This window comes from Oncorhynchus masou, chromosome 8 (assembly GCF_036934945.1).
Source record: "Oncorhynchus masou masou isolate Uvic2021 chromosome 8, UVic_Omas_1.1, whole genome shotgun sequence".
In the NCBI taxonomy this organism is placed as follows: Eukaryota; Metazoa; Chordata; class Actinopteri; order Salmoniformes; family Salmonidae; genus Oncorhynchus; species Oncorhynchus masou.
This window is the reverse complement of record NC_088219.1, coordinates 14,582,013-14,605,583: the sequence shown is the minus strand read 5'-3', so window position 1 is coordinate 14,605,583 and position 23,571 is coordinate 14,582,013. Positions and strand designations below refer to the sequence as shown.

Sequence of the window (23,571 nt, the reverse complement as noted above, 5' to 3'; positions counted from 1 at the left end):
ATCCTCTATCGTCTCTCTCTATCGTCTCTCTATCCTCTATCGTCTCTCTCTCCATCGTCTCTCTCTCTATCGTCTCTCTCTCTCCATCGTCTCTCTCTTTCTCTATCGTCTCTTGCTCTCTCTATCATCTCTCTCAATCGTGTCTCTCTCTATTCTCTCTCGATTGTCTCTCTATTCTCTCTCTATCGTCTCTCTCTGTCATCTTTCTCAAAGGACTGTGTAGGAGGGGATATAGACAGACACAGACTGAAAGGGAGGGCGGGGTGTAGGGGGATAGAAGGAGAGCGGGGGGAGGGGGATGGTAGTGAGACAGAATGATGAATTGTAGCAGAGGCCACCCATTCGTAGTTGTCTGTGGTACTGTTCCTCAGATGCTGTGTAGTGCTAATTAAATTCCTCTTGTCACATGGGGTCACCAGACTTTAGCAGGCAACAAGTAGGATGGGAGACGGAGATAGAAGTACGATCCTTACAACGCGTCAAATGAGAAGACCGACGAGAGCCAGAGAAGGCTAATCAGACGAAAGTTGTTGCCTTCGACTATGTTCTGATAGATATAGATGAAGGCTTGTATGTGGATGCCAACCTTAAGACATTATTCACTTTGGTGGTAGAGAGACATTAAGACAATGAGCAGCTCTCAATTTCATTGCGCTTTGTGGTAGTTAAATGTGGGTTCAGCTTTGCTGTAAATAGAAGCAGCTGTTAACTGAATCATACATTAGATCTGAAGAAGAGTGTTACCTGGGAGTTAGACTATTCAAGGTAAGAGATGGCCTCTGCTTGATTGAATCCTGCACAAATCATCTAGATTCCAAATGACATTCGTAGGCTTCATGCTTGATGGATTCTCTCAAGTGATCAAATTAATGTAATGTTCCATTTGATAGTCTGTAGGAAATCCACGAGCAGGAATGTTTTACATTTGATCAGATGGGGAATTTGAAAAGCAACATTGCATCTGATTGCACCCAACCATAACTTGATAGGATGTGCTCCCGAGTGACGCAGCAGTCTAAGACTCTGCATCTCAGTGTCATAGGCGTGTGTATAGGTGGCAAGGAAGTCAGGTGCAGGATCATTTATCTTGGTAAAATGGAGTAGTTTAATGGTGGAAAAACATGACTCCAAAACCATTCAAAAATACACAAAACAAAGTGGGTACAAAGACCCGACGCACCAATACAAACAACACTAAATAATAACAAACCATCTCTGACAAAGACATGAGGGGAAACAGAGGGTTAAATACACAACATGTAATGAATGGGATTGGAACCAGGTGTGCTGGAAGACAAGACAAAACCAATGGAAAATGAAAAATGGATCAATGATGGCTAGAAGACTGGTGACGTCGACCGCCGAGTCCCATAGGGCGGCGCACAATTGGCCCATAGTTGTCCGGGTTAGGGGAGGGTTTGACTGGGGTAGGCCGTCATTGTAACATAAGAATTTGTTCTTAAACTGACTTGCCTAGTTAAATAAAGGTGAAATAAAATACATTTAATTGAGCAAATTTGCTTAAGAACGGTGGTTAGATATATCCTCGACATCTGTAGGACCCAGGAAGGTGATAGTGCTGCCATGTGTGTCAGATGCATCTCATCCCCATTGTCCATGGAAAAGCTAAAGTAGTCCGTTTTCCCCTGAAGGAAATGAAAGGAATTTAATGAGAACTTTAAATACAGTATTAAAAGCTCCATTTCAAGAAGCTTGAACAGTACAATATATGTTTTACATTGTTATAATGTTGTATTGACTCCTGCTGCCTTCTTGGCCAGGTTCTCCCTTGTTAGCCTTTCACTGCAGTGGGCTAAATCAGGGTCTCACATATTGATTCTTGGTAGTCTTAAACAAATCTACTTGGAAATAAAAGTATATACATCACAGAAGACTGAAATATAACAAAACTGTTTGGCAGTTTAATACACCTTATTAATTATGAAAATTATTTGTCCCTACATAGTCTCAGTGGGACTTTCCAGATTAAAGGTTAATTAAAATTAATATAAAATAGCTGACGATAACTCTAGATGACGATAACTATAGATGACGATAACTATAGATGACGATAACTATAGATGACGATAACTCTAGATGACGATAACTATAGATGATGATAACTATAGATGACGATAACTCTAGCTGACGATATCTCGAGCTGACGATAACACTGGCTGACGATAACACTGGCTGACGATAACACTGGCTGACGATAACACTGGCTGACGATAACACTGGCTGACGATAACACTGGCTGACGATAACACTGGCTGACGATAACACTAGATGACGATAACACTGGCTGACGATAACACTGGCTGACGATAACACTGGCTGACGATAACACTGTCTGACGATAACACTGGCTGACGATAACTCTAGATGACGATAACTCTAGATGACGATAACTCGAGCTGAGGATAACTCGAGCTGACGATAACACTGGCTGACGATAACACTGGCTGACGATAACACTGGCTGACGATAACTCTAGATGACGATAACTCTAGATGACGATAACTCGAGCTGAGGATAACTCGAGCTGACGATAACACTGGCTGACGATAACACTGGCTGACGATAACACTGGCTGACGATAACACTGGCTGACGATAACACTGGCTGACGATAACACTGGCTGACGATAACACTGGCTGACGATAACTCTAGATGACGATAACTCTAGATGACGATAACTCGAGCTGAGGATAACTCGAGCTGAGGATAACTCGAGCTGAGGATAACTCGAGCTGATGATAACACTAGCTGACGATAACACTAGCTAACAATCTCTCTAGCTGACGATAACACTAGCTGACGATAACACTAGCTGACGTTCTCTCTATCTGACAATCTCTCTAGCTGATGATGTCGCTAGCTGACAAACTCGCTAGCTGACGATAACTCTATCTGATGATAATTCAAGCCGACGTTAACACTAGCTGATGATATCTCTAGGTGACGATATCAATGGTTGTGATATCAATGGTTGTGATAACAATGGTTGCGATAACAATAGCTGATAATAAAAATAGCTGTGATAACAATAGCTGATGTTTCAGAAATTATCATTATTGAACTGCATTGTTGGTTAAGGGCTTGTTAGTTAGCATTTCACAGTAAGGTACCTGTTGTATTCGACGCATGTGACAAATAGCATTTGATTTTGATTTTGACAGTCTTCTCTCCATCTCTCACCACAGTAAAAGAGGAGTCGGTTGCCACCTACAAAGGCAACGAGTTCTTCAGCTATGACTTATCTCAGATGCCCATCCAGAGCAAACTGGACGAGATCACTCTGTCCTTCCGCACGCTGCAGAGGAACGGCCTCCTTCTCCACACCGGGAAGTCAGCTGACTATGTCAACCTATCCCTGAGGAGCGGCGCTGTGTGGCTGGTCATCAACCTGGGCTCAGGGGCCTTCGAGACCCTGGTGGAGCCCACCAACGGCAAGTTCAACGACAATGCCTGGCACGAAGTGCGCATCACACGCAACCTGCGCCAGGTACAGTACTGTACACACCCTCTCTGTGCTTCTTCCTGCTCTCAGCAGTAGATTTAGCATTATTACAGGAAGATTTTCATTTTCTATTTGAAGAGGGTGTGATAGTATCATTATTTAGCTTCCAGTTGTTGTGAATGCATATCCATCATGGGCATCCAAGGGAGACCAGTTATAATGTCAGTTTGTGATTGAATAATATTGTGTTGTGTTAATTTATCCCTCAGGACTGAAAAACAAAGATGTTTTAGGCTACCCTTTTCTGATTTATCTCTCAGGACTGAAAAACAAAGATGTTTTAGGCTACCCTTCTCTGATTTATCCCTCAGGACTGAAAAACAAAGATGTTTTAGGCTACCCTTCTCTGATTTATCCTCAGGACTGAAAAACAAAGATGTTTTAGGCTACCCTTCTCTGATTTATCTCTCAGGACTGAAAAACAAAGATGTTTTAGGATTTCTGATTTATCTCTCAGGACTGAAAAACAAAGATGTTTTAGGATTTACTCAGGACTGAAAAACAAAGATGTTTTAGGCTACCCTTCTCTGATTTATCCCTCAGGACTGAAAAACAAAGATGTTTTAGGCTACCCTTCTCTGATTTATCCCTCAGGACTGAAAAACAAAGATGTTTTAGGCTACCCTTTTCTGATTTATCCCTCAGGACTGAAAAACAAAGATGTTTTAGGCTACCCTTTTCTGATTTATCCCTCAGGACTGAAAAACAAAGATGTTTTAGGCTACTCTTCTCTGATTTAGCCCTCAATTTATCTTTATCAGTCCCAAGTCAAACTCCAGTGACTCATACCCCAAGTGTGAAAGTCTTTAGGGTACGTTGAGTAAATGTGCCTCACATATGCTGTAGTAATCCATTCTTATTCTCTATGGCTGTCGATACACAATCTTGTCCTTTTCAATTCAGTTCAGAGTAAAATGAATCAATGACACATTTGTGTCTCTCTCAAAAAAAATTCTCCATAGGTGAACCATGTTGATGTGGGATGTTCCTCCCTGTGTGACTAGTGTTGAGGTGTATATTGTTGTGGCTGAATTAACTTGGAACGTGTTGATTGACTCAATGATTGAGTCAGTCTCATTGAGTCTCCACATTATAAGCTCCATGTTTCTAACATAATATATTTGACTTTACCTTATTAACGCTTATAATGCTGTCAGTGAATTTATCCTGAGGAAGGATACTACCAATATAGCTGATGAGTGGTCCATATTTAGCTAGATCTATCCTCTAGGGTTGAACTTATAAAAAACCTGGGAAAGACTGGGAAAGCTGCCGTTACCGTCAATATTACTCGCCACGTGTATCATTGGACAATAAATTAGACAAGGTACGATCACGAATATCCCACCAACGGGACATCAAAAACTGTAGTATCCTATGTTTCACGGAATCGTGGCTGAATGACAGCATGGATATTCAGCTAGCGGGATACACGCTGCACCGGCAGGCTAGAACAGCACACTCCAGTAAGATGGGGGGACTTTTCATGGCTGTTTATTTACCACCACAGACAGATGCTGGTACTAAGACCACACTCAGTCAGCTGTATAAGGAATGAAACAAACAGGAAAGTACTCACCCAGAGGTGGCGCTCCTAGTGGCCGGAGACTTTAATGCTGGGAAACTTAAATCAGTTCCACCAAATTTCTATCAACATGTTAAATATGCAACCAGAGGGGAAAAAAATTGGTTACCTGTACTCCACACACAGAGACTCATACAAAGATCTCTCTCGCCCTCCATTTGGTAAATCCGACCACAACTCTATCCTCCTGATTCCTGCTTACAAGCAAAAAATAAAGCATGAAGCACCAGTGACTCGGTCTATAAAAAGGTGGTCAGATGAAGCAGATGCTAAACTACAGGACTGTTTTGCTATCACAGACTGGAACATGTTCCGGGATTCTTCCGATGGCATTGAGGAATACACCACATCAGACACTGGCTTTATCAATAAGTGCATCGAGGACGTTGTCCCCACAGTGACTGTATGTACATACCCCAACCAGAAGCCATGGATTACAGGCAACATTCGCACTGAGCTAAAGGGTAGAGCTGCCGCTTTCAAGGTGCGGGACTCTAACCCGGAAGCGTACAAGAAATCCTGCTATGCCCTCTGACGAACCATCAGACAGGCAAAGCGTCAATACAGGGCTAAGATTGAATCATACAAGGCATACGAGGCAAGCAACACTGAGGCATGCATGAGAGCATCAGCTGTTCCGGACGACTGTGTGATGATGCTCTCCATAGCCGAAATGAGTAAGACCTTTAAACAGGTCAACATACACAAGGCTGCGGGGCCAGACGGATTACCAGGACGTGTGCTCCGGGCATGTGCTGACCAACTAGCAGGTGTCTTCACTGACATTTTCAACATGTCCCTGATTGAGTCTGTGATACCAGTATGTTTCAAGCAGACCACCATAGTCCCTGTGCCCAAGAACACAAAGGCAACCTGCCTAAATGACTACAGACCCGTAGCACTCACGTCCGTAGCTATGAAGTGCTTTGAAAGGGTGGTCATGGCTCACATCAACACCATTATCCCAGAAACCCTAGACCCACTGCAATTTGCATACCGTCCAAACAGATCCACAGATGATGCAATCTCTATTGCACTCCACACTGCCCTTTCCCACCTGGACAAAAGGAACACTTATGTGAGAATGCTATTCAGTGACTACAGCTCAGCGTTCAACACCATAGTACCCTCAAAGCTCATCACTAAGCTAAGGAAACTGGGACTAAACACCTCCCTCTGCAACTGGATCATGGACTTCCTGACGGGCCGCCCCCAGGAGGTGTCTGTGAGACGAGGTGTTGGTGAACGGATGATCTCTGCATGTGTATTTCCCACCGTAAAGCATGGAGGAGGAGGTGTGATGGTGCTTTGCTGGTGACACTGTCTGCGATTTATTTAGAATTCAAGGCACACTTAACCATCATGGCTACCGCAGCGATACTATCCCATCTGGTTTGGGTTTAGTGGGACTATCATTTGTTTTCAACAGGATAATGACCCAACACATCTCTAGGCTGTGTAAGGGCTCTTTGACCAAGAAGGAGAGTGATGGAGTGCTGCATCAGATGACCTGACGTTGTTTAAAAAAGGTTTGGGTTACTACATGATTCCATATGTGTTATTTCATAGTTTTAATGTCTTCACTATTATTCTACAATGTAGAAAATATTAAAAATAAAGAAAATCCTTGAATGAGTCGGTGTTCTAAAACTTATGACTGGTAGCGTGACTCTTCAAAAGGTAGTCTTCATTTTTTTATATTCTTCATTTGTTTCTGTTAGATACTAAATTCTGCTTTTCATTGCTTTGCATTTAGTGGAGCTTTTTATTTTATCTCTCAAATTAAATTCCCACTCAATTTTGATTTGTAGTATTGGTATCATTTTGAATAAAGGCCAAATCTATGCGTTGACTGTTACCTTACAAAGGGATGTATACACATGTCAGGCATTTTATTGGTCTTTTCTAGAGCAGTAATGTGCTTTGTTTACTTTACCATCTGCCATTTCTTTCTCCTCCCCTTTCTGATGAAGCACCCAGCTATTGAACCTGCTATGGTAAACATCATATGATAGTCAGCATATGAATTGTGTAGTTTGGCTTGCCTGTTATTTTTCACAATATCTCTTGCTTTTTTTTGGCTTTTACTCTCTAGAAGTTACAAAATTGGCAACAATCATTCCACTAGTTTCATCAGTGTTTTTGAGTCACTGTAACAGATATCTTTGTCATCTTGAATTCACGTCTGTCTGACAAGCTGTCTATCCTCCCGAGTGGTGCCGCAGTCTAAGCCATTGCATCGCAGTGCTTTAGATGTCACTACAGACCCGGGTTCAATCCCAGGCTGTGTCACAGCCGGCCGTGACCAAGAGACCCATGAGGTGGCGCACAATTGGCGCAGCGTTGTCCAGGTTAGGGGAGTGTTTGGCCGGCCGGGATGTCCTTGTCCCATCGCGCTCTAGCAACTCCTTGCGGCGGGCAGGGGCCTGCATGCTGAGTCCGGTCACCAGTTGTACGGTGTTTCCTCCGACACATTGGTGCGACTGGCTTCCGGGTTAAGGAAGCAGTGTGTCAAGAAGTGCGGCTTGACAGGGTCGTGTTTCGGAGGACGCATGGCTCTCGACCTTCGTGTCTCCCGAGTCCACACAGGAGTTGCAGCGATGGGACAAGACTGTAACTACCAATTTGGATATCACGAAATTGGAGAGAAAAGGGGGAAAAAATACAAAAAACTGAATCATGAATAAGAAGTCAGAACTAGAGAATTCGGTTTAGAATAGGTCCATTGTGACAGGAAGAACAAGCATACATCTTTCCTATAGTGGGTATCAATGAAGTGTCAGGCACTGTGAAACAGTATTAATCAGAGAGACTTTAGTAAAAAAACAAACATTTTTTTCAACTTCAAAGCTTCACTTCCCTTTCGCCTTATAATCCTAACGTAGGATATAAATATGGAGACAGGTAGATCCACGTAGTTTATTTTTGGTTAGTCTTTTATTCATTCTGTTGCCTCCACGAACATCAACAGTACATAGTAGAAATCATCTACACTCTCTGTTAGTGTGATTTTCTCTTTCCATTTGACTTTATGTGAATGATTCATAATTCCGTGATTAATATGCATCGCATGTGTCCACACTCAAGCCCTTGATGGGTTATTACAACAAATAAAGCCACTTTTATTCAAACCAAAATTCCAAGGTCTTTCTATTCACAGTATATAAAGTGCCTTCGGAAAGAATTCAGACCCTATTACTTTTTTTAACACTTTGTTACGTTACAGCCTTATTCTAAAATGGATTAATCAAATAAAATCCTCATCAATCTACACACAATGCCATAATAGCAAAGCATTTTTGCTAATTTAAAATAAAATGGAAATATCACATTTACGTAAGTATTCAGACCCTTAAGTCAGTACTTTGTTGAAGCACATTTGACAGTGTTTACAGCTTCAAGTCTTCATGGGTTTAACACTACAAACTTGGCACACCTGTATTTGGAAAGTTTCTCCCATTCTTTTCTGCAGATCCTCTCAAGCTCTGTCAGGTTGGATGGGGAGCGTTGCCGCACAGCTATTTTCAGGTCTCTCCAGAGATGCTCGATTGGGTTCAAGTCTCGGCTCTGGCTGGGCCACTCAAGGACATTCAGAGACGTGTCCCGAAGCCACTCCTGCATTGTCTTGGCTGTGTGCTTAGGGTCATTGTCCTGTTGGTAGGTGAACCTTCTCCCCAGTCTGAGTTGCTGAGCGCTCTGGAGCAGGTTTTCATCAAGGATCTCTCTCTGGTGGCAGCCTGATGCTGCCACCACCATGCTTCACCGTAGGGATAGTGCCAGGTTTCCTCCAGATGTGACGATTGGCAATACATCCTGGTATCATAAGGCCAGAGAATCTTGTTTCTCATGGTCTGAGAGTCTTTAAGTGCCTTTTGGCAAACTCCAAGTCGGGCTGTCATGTGCCTTTTTACTGAGAAGTGGCTTCCGTCTGGCCACTCTACCATAAAGGCCTGATTGGTGGAGTGCTGCAGAAATGGTTGTCCTTCTGGAAGGTTCTTCCATCTTATCAGAGGAACTCCAGTGCTTTGTCAGAGTGACCATCGGGTTCTTGGTCACCGCCCTGACCAATGTCCTTCTCCCCCAATTGCTCAGTTTGGGCTGACGGCCAGCTCTAGGAAGAGGGTTCCAAACCTCTTCCATTTAAGAATGATGGAGGCCCTTGGGGACCTTCAATGTTGCAGACATTTTATAGTATCCTTCCCCAGATCTGTGCCTTGACACAATCCTGTCTCGGGGCTCTACGGACAATTCCTTCAACCTCATCGCTTGGTTTTTGCTGTGACATGCACTGTCAACTGTGGGACCTTATATAGACAGGTGTGTGCCTTTCCAAATCATGTCTAATCAATTGAATTTACCACAGGTGGACTCCAATTAGGTTGTAGTAACATCTCAAGGATGATCAATGGAAACAGGATGCATCTGAGCTCAATTTCAAGTCTCATAGCAAAGGGTCTGAATACTTATGTAAATAAGATATTTCAGTTTTTATTTATTGATTAATATGCAAAACATTCTAAACCTGTCTTCCCTTTGTCATTATGGGGTACTGTTTGTAGATTGCTGAGAATTTGTATTTATTTCTTCCATTTTAGAACAAGGCTGTAACGTAATCAAATGTGGAAAAAGTCAATGAGTCTGAATACTTTCCTAATGCACTCTATGTCCGTCTGACTCGATCTAGTACCGAACTAACAACCGTTTGTGTGTCTGACTCTAACGTCCTTACTAAAAGAAACCCCTTCCCTCTCATCCCAACCTGCATACAGACATTCTCTCTTCATTATCCCAACCCTACCCTCAACCATACTTCCCATAGACAGAACAATTCTATACTTACAAACCCTCTCATGCACTTCCCTGCATCCATTGTGCTTTTCCTTGGATAGCTTCCAGTTCTCACTGACATGCCGATGGAAAGAAATGCACCTCCTGTGGAAACATTTTTTTTTTAACAATCTCTGGTGGTCCGTTTTCACAAGCTGTATTCGTCTTCTAAACAAAATAGCTCTTTCTTTCTCTTTTTGTTTCTCTCAATTCAATTCAAGAGGATTTATTGGCATGGGGAACATATGTTTACATTACCAAAGCAAGTGAAATGGATAAACTAAAGTGAAATAAATAACTCTTGTCTCTCTCGCTCTATCCCCAATTGCTTTCTCTCTCACACACACTCAATCGCACACTCACGCACTCTCTCTCTCTCTCTCTCTCTCTCTCTCTCTCTCTCTCTCTCTCTCTCTCTCTCCCTCTCTCACAGACACACACAAACACTTTCAACAACTCCCTTGTTCAACCTTGCCTACAATTGAATCTACAGATTCATTACAGCTCTAAACAGCAGACATAAAAATGTGTTGTCCTTTAATGAGGCAAGTACATTTTAAAACCAAGAAACACCCATGTCTAACGGGGCAATCCCTCAGAGTGGGTGGGTGCTAATATTTGTATATGTTTTTGTGCATATCCCACTCTACTTGAGACACACGCCTGAGCAATTAGTTGTATGTGCTTTGCTCAAGGACACAGAGTGCAGGTGGGTGGGCTTCGCTTTTCTCAGAGAGGACCCCTGCGAAACATAATACTTGTCAGTCAGCAATAATGGTCTTCAGAATTCACATAATATCATTATGCCTACAGCATAGACCCCTTTTCCAGAACACGACACACTGCTCGCGACTCCTGGCGGCAGTGAAAACCACATCGCCATCTGCGCCCAGCCTAGATTTACGTTTTTATTCATTCTAAACAAAAAATATTTTTGGGTGGTTCTCGTACGCTTACAAATATGTTTTGGATGGATGTTATGTTAGCTAGAATGCTAACACTAATTGATATAGGCTAGCCCTTTTACTGGTTAATTTTTAGGGATGGGGGCAGCATTTTCACGATGGATGAATAGCGTCCCCAGAGTGACCTGCCTCCTACTCTGTCCCAGATGCTAATATATGCATATTATTATTACTATTGGATAGAAAACGCTCTGAAGTTTCTAAAACTGTTTGAATGATGTCTGTGAGTATAACAGAACTCATATGGCAGGGGTGACAGGGTAGCCTAGTGGTTAGAGTGTTGGACTAGTAACCGGACATGCAACAATTTCAAAGATTGTACTGAGTTACAGTTCATACAAGGATATCAGTCAATTGAAATAAGTCATTAGGCTCTATGGATTTCACATGACTGGGGGTACAGATATATATCTGTTGGTCACACATACCTTAAAAAAGAAGTAGGGGTGTGGATCACAAAACCAGTCAGTGTCTGGTGTGACCACCATTTGCCTCATGCAGCGTGACACATCTCCTTCACATAGAGTTGATAGGGCTGTGGAATGTTGTCACACTCCTCTTCAATGGCTGTGCAAAGTTGCTGGATATTGAAGGGAACTGGAACACGCTGTCAATCCAAAACATTCTCAATGTGTGACATGTCTGGTGAGGTATGTAGGCCATGGTAGAACTGGGACATTTTCAGCTTCCAGGAATTGTGTACAAAATGGGGCCGTGCATCATGAGGTGATGAATGGCACGACAATGGGATCTCGTCACGGTATCTCTGTGCATTCAAACTGACATTGATAAAATGCAATTGTGTTCATTGGCTGTAGCTTATGCCTGCCCATAACATAACCCCACCTCCACCATGGGGAACTCTGTTCACAACGTTGATATCAGCAAACCGCTCGCCCAACAAACCCATTTGCCATTTGTCCATTATAGTTGAAACTGAGATTCATCCATGAAGAGCACACTTCTCCAACGTGCCAGTTGCCATTGAAGGTGAGCATTTGCTCACTGAAGTCCGTTACGACGCCGAACTGCAGTCAGGTCAAGACCCTGGTGAGGATGACGAGCACGCAGATGAGCTTCCCTGAGACAGTTTGTGCAGAGATTTTTCGGTTGTGCAAACCCACAGTTTCATCAGTGTGCTGGTCTCAGGCTTTTCCACATGTAAAGAAGGCGGATTTTGAGGTCCTGGGCTGGCATGGTTACACATGGTCTGTAGTTGTGAGGCTGGTTGGAGGCTGGGGGCTTATGGTAGAGAAAGGAACATTACATCCTCTGGCGGACATTTCCAATGATGAACTACTGTATCTGTCATGAAATGGGTGTCATCTCAAATTCACATCTACAGACATACTTAGATATACTGTATAATATTGTACTGAAATCCAAAATATTGATGGAATGATTATATCATCATTTGCTTGTCGTCAACCCTGCCTATCCGTCGAGAATCGAGAAAAAGGAGGAAGCTTCTGAGAATGGCTGGGCCATCCAACTGCACTCATGACTCTTACAGCTGAGAATTCAACCAAATGTAAAGGCCAGCATTTAACGCAAAAACATAGCAGTGCATTTTTTCATTTGATGTTGAATTCAAATTCTTTCCACATCTCCTTTTTGTGTCTCTCTTTCCTCCTCCCACTTTCTCCATACCTCCATTTCTCTCTGGCCACCCAGGTGACTGTCTCTGTGGATGGGATCTTGTCCACCACCGGCTACACCCAGGAGGACTACACCATGTTGGGCTCTGATGACTTCTTCTACATTGGGGGGAGTCCCAACACGGCTGACCTCCCTGGCTCCCCAGTCAGCAATAACTTCATGGGCTGTCTCAAAGACGTAAGTACTGGTCAACTGCCCTCATTGAGCTGTGTTCACATTCACAAACACCATTCACTTTTTAACATGACAGATTTTTTTGTTGTTATTGAGGAATGCGTCACTTGGAATTTAGATGTTAAACCTCCCAGTGCATCACACAGGAAGAACATAACATGTTTATATTTGTCAATTGTTTCAGTTGCTAGTTAATGACAGATTGTAATGTGTGAACACATGCAGTGCTCTAAGTGTTCAGCTGTGTAGCCATAGAGTGAGCCATAGAGTGAGCCATAGTGTAGTCTTAGTGTGAGCCATAGTGTAGTCTTAGTGTGAGCCATAGTGTGAGCCATAGCTGTGTAGCCATAGCGTAGCCATAGCTGTGAGCCATAGTGAGCTATAGTGTGAGCCATAATGTAGCCATAGAGTGAGCCATAGTGTAGCCATAGTGTAGCCATAGTGTGAGCCATAGTGTGAGCCATAGTGTGAGCCATAGTGTGAGCCATAGTGTGAGCTATAGTGTGAGCTATAGTGTGAGCTATAGTGTGAGATATAGTGTGATCCATAGTGTGAGCTATAGTGTGAGCTATAGTGTGCTCCATAGAGTGAGCCATAGTGTGAGCTATAGTGTGATCCATAGAGTGAGCTATAGTGTGAGCTATAGTGTGAGCCCTAGTGTAGCCATAGCTGTGAGCCATAGTGTAGCCATAGCTGTGAGCCATAGTGTAGCCATCGCTGTGAGCCATAGTGTAGCCATAGCTGTGAGCCATAGTGTAGCCATAGCTGTGAGCCATAGTGTAGCCATCGCTGTGAGCCATAGTGTAGCCATGGCTGTGAGCCATAGTGTAGCCATAGCTGTGAGCCATAGTGTAGCCATAGCTGTGAGCCATAGTGTAGCCCTCGCTGTGAGCCATAGTGAGCTATAGTGTGAGCCATAATGTAGCCATAGAGTGAGCCATAGTGTAGCCATAGTGTAGCCATAGTGTGAGCCATAGTGTGAGCCATAGTGTAGCCATAGTGTGAGCTATAGTGTGAGCTATAGTGTGAGCTATAGTGTGATCCATAGAGTGAGCCATAGTGTGAGCTATAGTGTGAGCTATAGTGTGATCCATAGAGTGAGCCATAGTGTGAGCTATAGTGTGATCCATAGAGTGAGCTATAGTGTGAGCTATAGTGTGAGCCCTAGTGTAGCCATAGCTGTGAGCCATAGTGTAGCCATAGCTGTGAGCCATAGTGTAGCCATCGCTGTGAGCCATAGTGTAGCCATCGCTGTGAGCCATAGTGTAGCCATCGCTGTGAGCCATAGTGTAGCCATGGCTGTGAGCCATAGTGTAGCCATAGCTGTGAGCCATAGTGTAGCCATAGCTGTGAGCCATAGTGTAGCCATAGCTGTGAGCCATAGTGTAGCCATCGCTGTGAGCCATAGTGTAGCCATCGCTGTGAGCCATAGTGTAGCCATAGCTGTGAGCCATAGTGTAGCCATCGCTGTGAGCCATAGTGTAGCCATAGCTGTGAGCCATAGTGTAGCCATCGCTGTGAGCCATAGTGTAGCCATAGCTGTGAGCCATAGTGTAGCCATGGCTGTGAGCCATAGTGTAGCCATAGCTGTGAGCCATAGTGTAGCCATCGCTGTGAGCCATAGTGTAGCCATAGCTGTGAGCCATAGTGTAGCCATAGATGTGAGCCATAGTGTAGCCATCGCTGTGAGCCATAGTGTAGCCATAGTGTAGCCATAGCTGTGAGCCATAGTGTAGCCATAGCTGTGAGCCATAGTGTAGCCATCGCTGTGAGCCATAACTGTGTTTCATTTGCATACCTCTGCATATCACCTGGCATTGTACATTATGGTAATTAGTCAGGTATGAATGTAGTTATGGCCTTGAATTATACAATAGCATGTCTACCTGTATATGAACATCAGACTGTCTATTCTGTTGAATAATGCAGGTTCCACCCCCCACCCTCGTTGTGACCTTCCTATACACCCTCTCTCTCTCTCTCTCTCTCTCCCTCCCCATCTCTCTCTATCTCTCTCTCTACCGCCCCCTCTCTATATATATATTCTCTCCCTCCCTCCCCATCTCTCTCTATCTCTCTCTCTACCACCCCCTCTATATATATATATTCCCTCCCTCCCCATCTCTCTATATCTCTCTCTACCACCCCCTCTCTATAAATATATATTCTCTCCCTCCCCATCTCTCTCTCTCTCTACCGCCCCCTCTCTATGTATATATATTCCCTCCCTCCCCATCTCTCTCTCTCTCTCCCTCCCCATCTCTCTCTATCTCTCTCTACCGCCCCCTCTCTATGTATATATATTCTCTCCCTCCCTCCCCATCTCTCTCTCTCTCTCTACCGCCCCCTCTCTATGTATATATATTCCCTCCCTCCCCATCTCTCTCTCTCTCTCCCTCCCCATCTCTCTCTCTCTCTCTCTACCGCCCCCTCTCTATGTATATATATTCTCTCCCTCCCTCCCCATCTCTCTCTCTCTCTCTCTCTCTCTCTCTACCGCCCCCTCTCTATGTATATATATTCCCTCCCTCCCCATCTCTCTCTCTCTCTCTCTCTCTCTCCCTCCCCATCTCTCTCTATCTCTCTCTCTACCACCCCCTCTCTATATATATATTCCCTCCCTCCCTCCCCATCTCTCTCTCTCTCTCTCTCTACCGCCCCCTCTCTATATATATATTCCCTCCCTCCCTCCCCATCTCTCTCTATCTCTCTCTCTACCACCCCCTCTCTATATATATATTCCCTCCCTCCCTCCCCATCTCTCTCTCTCTCTCTCTCTACCGCCCCCTCTCTATGTATATATATTCTCTCCCTCCCTCCCCATCTCTCTCTCTCCCTCCCCATCTCTCTCTCTCTCTCTCTACCACCCCCTCTCTATATATATATTCTCTCCCTCCCTCCCCATCTCTCTCTATCTCTCTCTCTACCGCCCCCTCTCTCTATATATATTCCCTCCCTCCCCATCTCTCTCTCTCTCTCTCTCTACCGCCCCCTCTCTATATATATTCCCTCCCTCCCCATCTCTCTCTCTCTCTCTCTCTCTACCACCCCCTCTCTATATATATATTCTCTCCCTCCCCATCTCTCTCTCTCTCTCTCTCTACCGCCCCCTCTCTATATATATATTCCCTCCCTCCCCATCTCTCTCTCTCTCTCTCTCTACCACCCCCTCTCTATATATATATTCCCTCCCTCCCCATCTCTCTCTCTCTCTCTCTCTACCGCCCCCTCTCTCTATATATATTCCCTCCCTCCCCATCTCTCTCTCTCTCTCTCTCTACCGCCCCCTCTCTATATATATATTCCCTCCCTCCCCATCTCTCTCTCTCTCTCTCTCTCTCTACCACCCCCTCTCTATATATATATTCCCTCCCTCCCCATCTCTCTCTCTCTCTCTCTCTACCACCCCCTCTCTATATATATATTCTCTCCCTCCCTCCCCATCTCTCTCTCTCTCTCTCTCTACCGCCCCCTCTCTATATATATATTCCCTCCCTCCCCATCTCTCTCTCTCTCTCTCTCTACCACCCCCTCTCTATATATATATTCTCTCCCTCCCTCCCCATCTCTCTCTCTCTCTCTCTCTACCGCCCCCTCTCTATATATATATTCCCTCCCTCCCCATCTCTCTCTCTCTCTTTCTCCCTCTGTTTTTCCCTCCCTCCTTCTCTCTCTCAGACAGAGCACATGTGTAATGAATACTGTGCCAGTGTTAGTGAGGTCTTAGCTTTACCATCCTGACAGCCAAATTAGACATTGATCTCCTTCATGGATTCCCAGGCAGCACATCCCTCCCTCTGTCTTTGTCTAGTTGACCCCTTCATTTATTAATAATGTCCACCTCTTTATTGACTGAGCAGTGCTTCTCACTGTCCTTGTTTCCTGAAGTCTTTTTTACAGGATTCCCAATACCAATATACTGATACACTGTCAAATAAACCAGGATAGATATTGGTGGACGATACTGTATATCAGGGCTAGGATGGGTCTGAAGGGAATTACTGATCAACGTACATGTGATAACAGGCTGAACAATATGCAGTGGGATCTACATTGGGATCCAAAATGATTGGATCCCTTGATTAAGATTAGCAAAAGATTAGCAAATAAATACTACAATTACTGAGCTATATAGTATGTAACATTTTTTTTTTTACAAGTTATATAATTTTCTACCAATACAATTGCTCAGAGAAAGAGATTTTGTTTAACAAGTAATGCAAAGAAATCTAAGAAGATAGGGGTCAAAATGATTGGATCTCCCGTTTTCAATACTCCAGCACCTTCCACTTACGAGGATAACGACACGGAGCCTTTAAAAAATATATCATCGTTGGCAGCTTCAGAGTTGCAAAGAAAAAGCCATATCTTAGACTGGCCAATAAAAAGAAAAGAGCACAGACACTGGACAGAGGAACTCTGCCAAGAAGGCCAACAGCCCAGAGTCGCCTCTTCACTGTTGACGTTGCGGGTGCTATTTAATGAAGCTGCCAGTTAAGGACTTGTGAGGTGTCTGTATCTCAAACTAGACACTCTAATGTACTTGTCCTCTTGCTCAGTTGTACACCTGGGCCTCCCACTCATCTTTCTATTCTGGTTAGGGCCAGTTTGCTCTGTTCTGTGAAGGGAGTATGTTGTACGAGATCGTCAGTTTCTTGGCAATTTCTTGCATGGAATAGAATAGACTGACGAGTTTCAGAAGAAAGTTAATTTTGAACCTATAATCGAACCCACAAATGCTGATGCTCTAGATAATCAACTAGTCTAAAGAAGACCAGTTGTTTTGCTTCTTCTTTCATCAGCACAACAGTTTTCAGCTGTGCTAACATAATTGCGAAGGCTTTTCTAATGATCAATTAGCCTTTTAAAATGTTAGACTTGGATTAGCTAACACAACGTGCCATTGGAACACAGGAGTGATGGTTGCTGATAATGGGCCTCTGTATGCCTATGTAGATATTCCATTAAAAATCTGCCATTTCCAAGAACAATAGTCATTTACAACATTAACAATGTCTACACTGTATTTCGGATCAATTTGATGTTATTTTAATGGACAAAAAAACGTGCTTTTCTTTCAAAAACAAGGACATTTCTAAGTGACCACAAACTTTTGAACTGTAGTGTAAGTGTATCAGTAATTCCCAAAGAAACCTCCTAGCTCTGATACTATGTAGTCCTCCAATATCTATCACACAACGTTACGCTGTAACAGGCATCAGGAGTCTGTATCAGTATGATTGATACTACCAAAAAAGAGAGAGGTATTGAGTGTCATTTTGACATTTTTTACTAATGTCTACTTTTCCCACCTATGGCTGAAGTTGACTCTCCAACAATTGCATTTTTCATACTGTGGTTCACTTGGATTCACAGATGTATTTTTTGGCCTGGCGATTACTGGTAATTGTATCGTGTGAATCCAAGCTGCTTGCTTGTGTATTTTGATTCAGAGAGACACTAAAGTTATCACCCTGAAGCAGGGCGTCAGTCAGCTTTTGACTGCAAGTGCCGTTGGTGTGAAAATGAAAAACATGTTCAGCTGTGCCTGCCTACTGCCTCCATCTGCACACAGGAACAGTGTACATGTAACAGGCAGACGGACGGGCGGGCGGGCGGGCGGGCAGGCAGGCAGGCAGAATTGTTAAAAAACCACAACATGCACTTAAAATTAACCTTACAATGAGCAGTGTTGGGCGATGATTGGTCTATGGTGATAGGTGGATGGGCTGAGAGTGGCTGAGGGGCGGGATTAAAGAGCTGATGTCTATGGTGATAGGTGGGATGGGCTGAGAGTGGCTGAGGGGCGGGATTAAAGAGCTGAGGTCTATGGTGATAGGTGGGATGGGCTGAGAGTGGCTGATGGGTGGGATTAAAGAGCTGATGTTTGGTAAAGTATTATTGTTATGTGACTGCTTTATATAAAAGTACCATGTACAGTTGAAGTTGGAAGTTTACATACACTTAGGTTGGAGTCATTAAAACTAGTTTTTCAACTACTCCACAAATGTCTTGTTAACAAACTATAGTTTTGGCAAGTCAGTTAGGACATCTACATTGTGCATGACACAAGCAATTTTTCCAACAATTGTATACAGACAGATTATTTCACTTATAATTCACTGTATCACAATTCCAGTGGGTCAGACGTTTACATAAACTAAGTTGACTGTGCCTTTAAACAGCTTGGAACATTCCAGAAAATTATGTCATGGCTTTAGAAGCTTCTGATATGCTAATTGACATAATTTGAGTCAATTGGAGGTTTACCTGTGGATGTATTTCAAGGCCCACCTTCAAACTCAGTACCTCTTTGCTAAACATAATGGGAAAATCAAAAGAAATCAGCCAAGACCTCAGAAAAAAAATTGTAGACCTCCACAAGTCTGGTTCATCCTTGGGATCAATTTCCAAACACCTGAAGGTACCACGTTCATCTGTACAAACAATATTACGTAAGTAGAAACACCATGGGACCACGCAGCTGTCATACCGCTCAGGAAGGAGACGCGTTCTGTCTCCTAGAGATGAACGTACTTTGGTGTGAAAAGTGCAAAACAATCCCAGAACAGCAGCAAAGGACCATGTGAAGATGCTGGAGAAAACAGGTACAAAAGTATCTATATCCACAGTAAAACGAGTCCTATATGGACATAACCTGAAAGGCTGCTCAGCAAGGAAGAAGCCACTGCTCCAAAACCACCATAAAAAAGCCAGACTATGGCTTGCAACTGCACATGGGGACAAAGATGGTACTCTTTGGAGAAATGTCCTCTAGTCTGATGAATCAAAAATAGAACTCTTTGGCCATAATGACCATCGTTATGTTTGGAGGAAAAAGGGGGAGGCTTGCAAGCCAAAGAACACCATCCCAACCGTGAAGCACGGGGGTGGCAGCTTCATGTTGTGGGGGTGCTTTGCTGCCGGAGGGACAGGTGCACTTCACAAAATAGATGGCAGGAAAATTATGTGGATATATTGAAGCAACATCTCAAGACCTCAGTCAGGAAGTTAAAGCTTGGTCGCAAATGGGTCTTCCAAACGGACAATGACCCCAAGCATACCTCCAAAGTTGTGGCAAAATGGCTTAAGGACAACAAAGTCAAGGTATTGGAGTGGCCATCACAAAGCCCTGACCTCAATCCCATAGAAAGATTGCGTAGAACTTAAAAAGCGTGTGCGAGCAAGGAGGCCTACAAACCTAACTCAGTTACACCAGCTCTGTCAGGAGGAATTTCTTCTGACCCACTGAGAATGTGATGTAAGAAATAAATCATTCTCTCTACTATTATTCTGACATTTCACATTCTTAAAATAAAGTGGTGATCCTAACTGAAATAAGACAGGGGATTTTTACTTGGATGAAATGTCAAGAATTGTGGAAAACTGAGTTGAAATGTATTTGGTGTATGTAAACTTCTGACTTCAACTATATGTAAAATGTGCATGTAAAATGTATATGTAAAATGTATATGTAAAATGTATATGTAAAATGTATATGTAAAATGTATATGTAAAATGTATGTATATGTAGCAGAAAAGCTGTAAAGAACGTAAAGATATTTGTCCTGCGAAGAGTGGGGTAGTGGAGGGGTAAAAAACATTTATATTTATATATATATATGACAGGCAGGCATGAAGACAGACAGACAGACAGACAGGCAGGCATGAAGACAGACAGACAGGCAGGCATGAAGACAGACAGGCAGGCATGAAGACAGACAGGCAGGCATGAAGACAGACAGGCAGGCATGAATACAGACAGGCAGGCAGGCATGACAGACAGGCAGGCATGAAGACAGACAGGCAGGCAGGCATGAAGACAGACAGGCAGGCATGAAGACAGACAGGCAGGCAGGCAGGCATTTAGACCCACAGGCAGGCAGGCAGGCATGAAGACAGGCAGGCAGGCAGGCATGAAGACAGGCAGGCAGGCAGGCATGAAGACAGGCAGGCAGGCAGGCATGAAGACAGGCAGGCAGGCATGAAGACAGACAGGCAGGCAGGCATGAAGACAGACAGGCAGGCAGGCATGTAGACAGGCAGGCAGGCAGGCATGAAGACAGGCAGGCAGGCAGGTATGAAGACAGACAGGCAGGCAGGCATGACAGACAGACAGACAGGCAGGCATGAAGACAGACAGGCAAGCAGGCATGAAAGACAGGCAAGCAGGCAGGCATGAAGACAGGCAGGCAGGCAGGCATGAAGACAGGCAGGCAGGCATGAAGACAGACAGGCAGGCAGGCATGAAGACAGACAGGCAGGCAGGCATGAAGAAAGACAGGCAGGCATGAAGACAGACTGGCAGGCAGGCAGGCATGAAGACAGACAGGCAGGCAGGCATGACAGACAGGCAGGCATGAAGAAAGACAGGCAGGCAGGCATTTAGACAGGCAGGCATGAAGACAGACAGGCAGGCATGAATACAGACAGGCAGGCAGGCAGGCATTTAGACAGACAGGCAGGCAGGCAGGCATGAAGACAGGCAGGCAAGCAGGCATGAAGACAGGCAGGCAGGCAGGCATGAAGACAGGCAGGCAGGCATGAAGACAGACAGGCAGGCAGGCATGAAGACAGACAGGCAGGCAGGCATGAAGACAGGCAGGCAGGCAGGCATGTAGACAGGCAGGCAGGCAGGCAGGCATGAAGACAGGCAGGCAGGCAGGCATGAAGACAGACAGGCAGGCAGGCATGACAGACAGACAGGCAGGCATGAAGACAGACAGGCAGGCAGGCATGAAAGACAGGCAGGCATGAAGACAGACAGACAGGCAGGCAGGCATGAAGACAGGCAGGCATGACGACAGGCAGGCATGAAGACAGACAGGCAGGCATGAAAGACAGGCAGGCATGAAGACAGCCAGGCATGAAGACAGACAGGCAGGCATGACAGACAGACAGACAGGCAGGCAGGCAGGCATGAAGACAGACAGGCAGGCAGGCAGGCATGACAGACAGACAGGCAGGCAGGCATGAAGACAGACAGGCAGGCATGAAGACAGACAGGCAGGCAGGCATGAAGACGGACAGGCAGGCAGGCATGACAGACAGACAGGCAGACAGGCATGACAGACAGACAGGGAGGCATGAAGACAGACAGGCAGGCATGAAGACAGACAGGCAGGCATGAAGACAGACAGACAGGCAGACATGAAGACAGACAGGCAGGCATGAAGACAGACAGACAGGCAGGCATGAAGACAGACAGGCAGGAAGGCATGACAGACAGGCAGGCATGAAGACAGACAGGCAGGAAGGCATGACAGACAGGCAGGCAGGCATGACAGACAGGCAGGCAGGCATGAAGACAGACAGGCAGGCATGACAGACAGACAGGCAGGCATGACAGACAGGCAGGCAGGCATGAAGACAGGCAGGCAGGCATGCCAAACAGGCCGGCATGACAAACAGGCAGGCATGAAGACAGACAGGCAGGCAGGCATGACAGACAGACAAGCAGGCAGGCATGACAGACAGACAGGCAAGCAGGCATGAAGACAGACAGGCAGGCATGACAGACAGACAGGCATGCAGGCATGAAGACAGACAGACAGGCAGGCATGAAGAAAGACAGGCAGGCAGGCAGGCTTGACAGACAGGCAGGCAGGCATGAAGACAGACAGGCAGGCAAGCATGAAGACCGACAGACAGGCACGCAGGCAGGCAGGCATGACAGACAGGCAGGCAGGCATGAAGACAGGCAGGCAGGCAGGCAGGCATGAAGACAGGCATGAAGACAGGCAGGCAGGCTTGAAGACAGGCATGAAGACAGGCAGGCAGGCATGAAGACAGGCATGAAGACGGGCAGGCAGGCATGAAGACATGCAGGCAAGCATGAAGACAGGCATGAATACAAACAGGCAGGCATGAAGACAGACAGGCAGGCATGACAGACAGGCAGGCATGCATGAAGACAGACAGGCAGGCATGACAGACAGGCAGGCAGGCAGGCATGACAAACAGGCAGGCATGAAGACAGACAGGCAGGCAGGCATGAAGACAGGCAGGCATGAAGACAGACAGGCAGGCAGGCATGACAGACAGACAAGCAGGCAGGCATGACAGACAGACAGGCAGGCATGAAGACAGACAGACAGGCATGAAGACAGACAGGCAGGCAGGCATGAAGACAGACAGGCAGGCAGGCATGACAGACAGACAGACAGACAGGCAGGCAGGCATGACAGACAGACAGGCAGGCAGGCATGACAGACAGACAGGCAGGCATGAAGACAGACAGAGAGGCAGGCAGGCATGAAGACAGGCAGGCATGAAGACAGACAGGCAGGCATGACAGACAGACAGACAGACAGGCAGGCAGGCATGACAGACAGACAGGCAGGCATGACAGACAGGCAGGCAGGCATGAAGACAGGCAGGGCGTGCAGGCATGAAGACAGACAGGCAGGCAGGCAGGCAGGCATGACAGACAGACAGACAGACAGGCAGGCAGGCAGGCATGACAGACAGACAGGCAGGCATGAAGACAGACAGGCAGGCATGAAGACAGACAGGCAGGCATGAAGACAGACAGACAGGCAGGCAGGCATGACAGACAGACAAGCAGGCATGACAGACAGGCAGGCAGGCATGAAGACAGGCAGGGCGTGCAGGCATGAAGACAGACAGGCAGGCAGGCAGGCATGACAGACAGGCAGGCAGGCATGAAGACAGACAGGCAGGCATGAAGACAGACAGACAGGCAGGCATGAAGACAGACAGACAGGCAGGCATGAAGACAGACAGACAGGCAGGCATGAAGACAGACAGACAGGCAGGCATGACAGACAGGCAGGCAGGAAGGCATGACAGACAGGCAGGCAGGCATGAAGACAGAC

The 23,571-nt window shown here is 45.4% G+C and overlaps 1 protein-coding gene across 1 annotated transcript in view; it reads left to right on the top strand.

Annotated features, from left to right (window-relative positions):
- The first annotated feature begins 2,948 nt into the window (after nucleotides 1-2,948).
- Nucleotides 2,949-23,571, top strand: part of LOC135543760 (neurexin-2-like) — a 267,499-nt gene continuing 246,876 nt past the window's right edge. Inside the window, exons 1-3 of the mRNA XM_064971111.1 lie at nucleotides 2,949-2,961; nucleotides 3,183-3,508; nucleotides 12,575-12,736. Of these exons, the coding sequence (XP_064827183.1) occupies nucleotides 2,949-2,961; nucleotides 3,183-3,508; nucleotides 12,575-12,736 (501 nt within the window). The remainder of the gene's footprint in view (nucleotides 2,962-3,182; nucleotides 3,509-12,574; nucleotides 12,737-23,571) is intronic.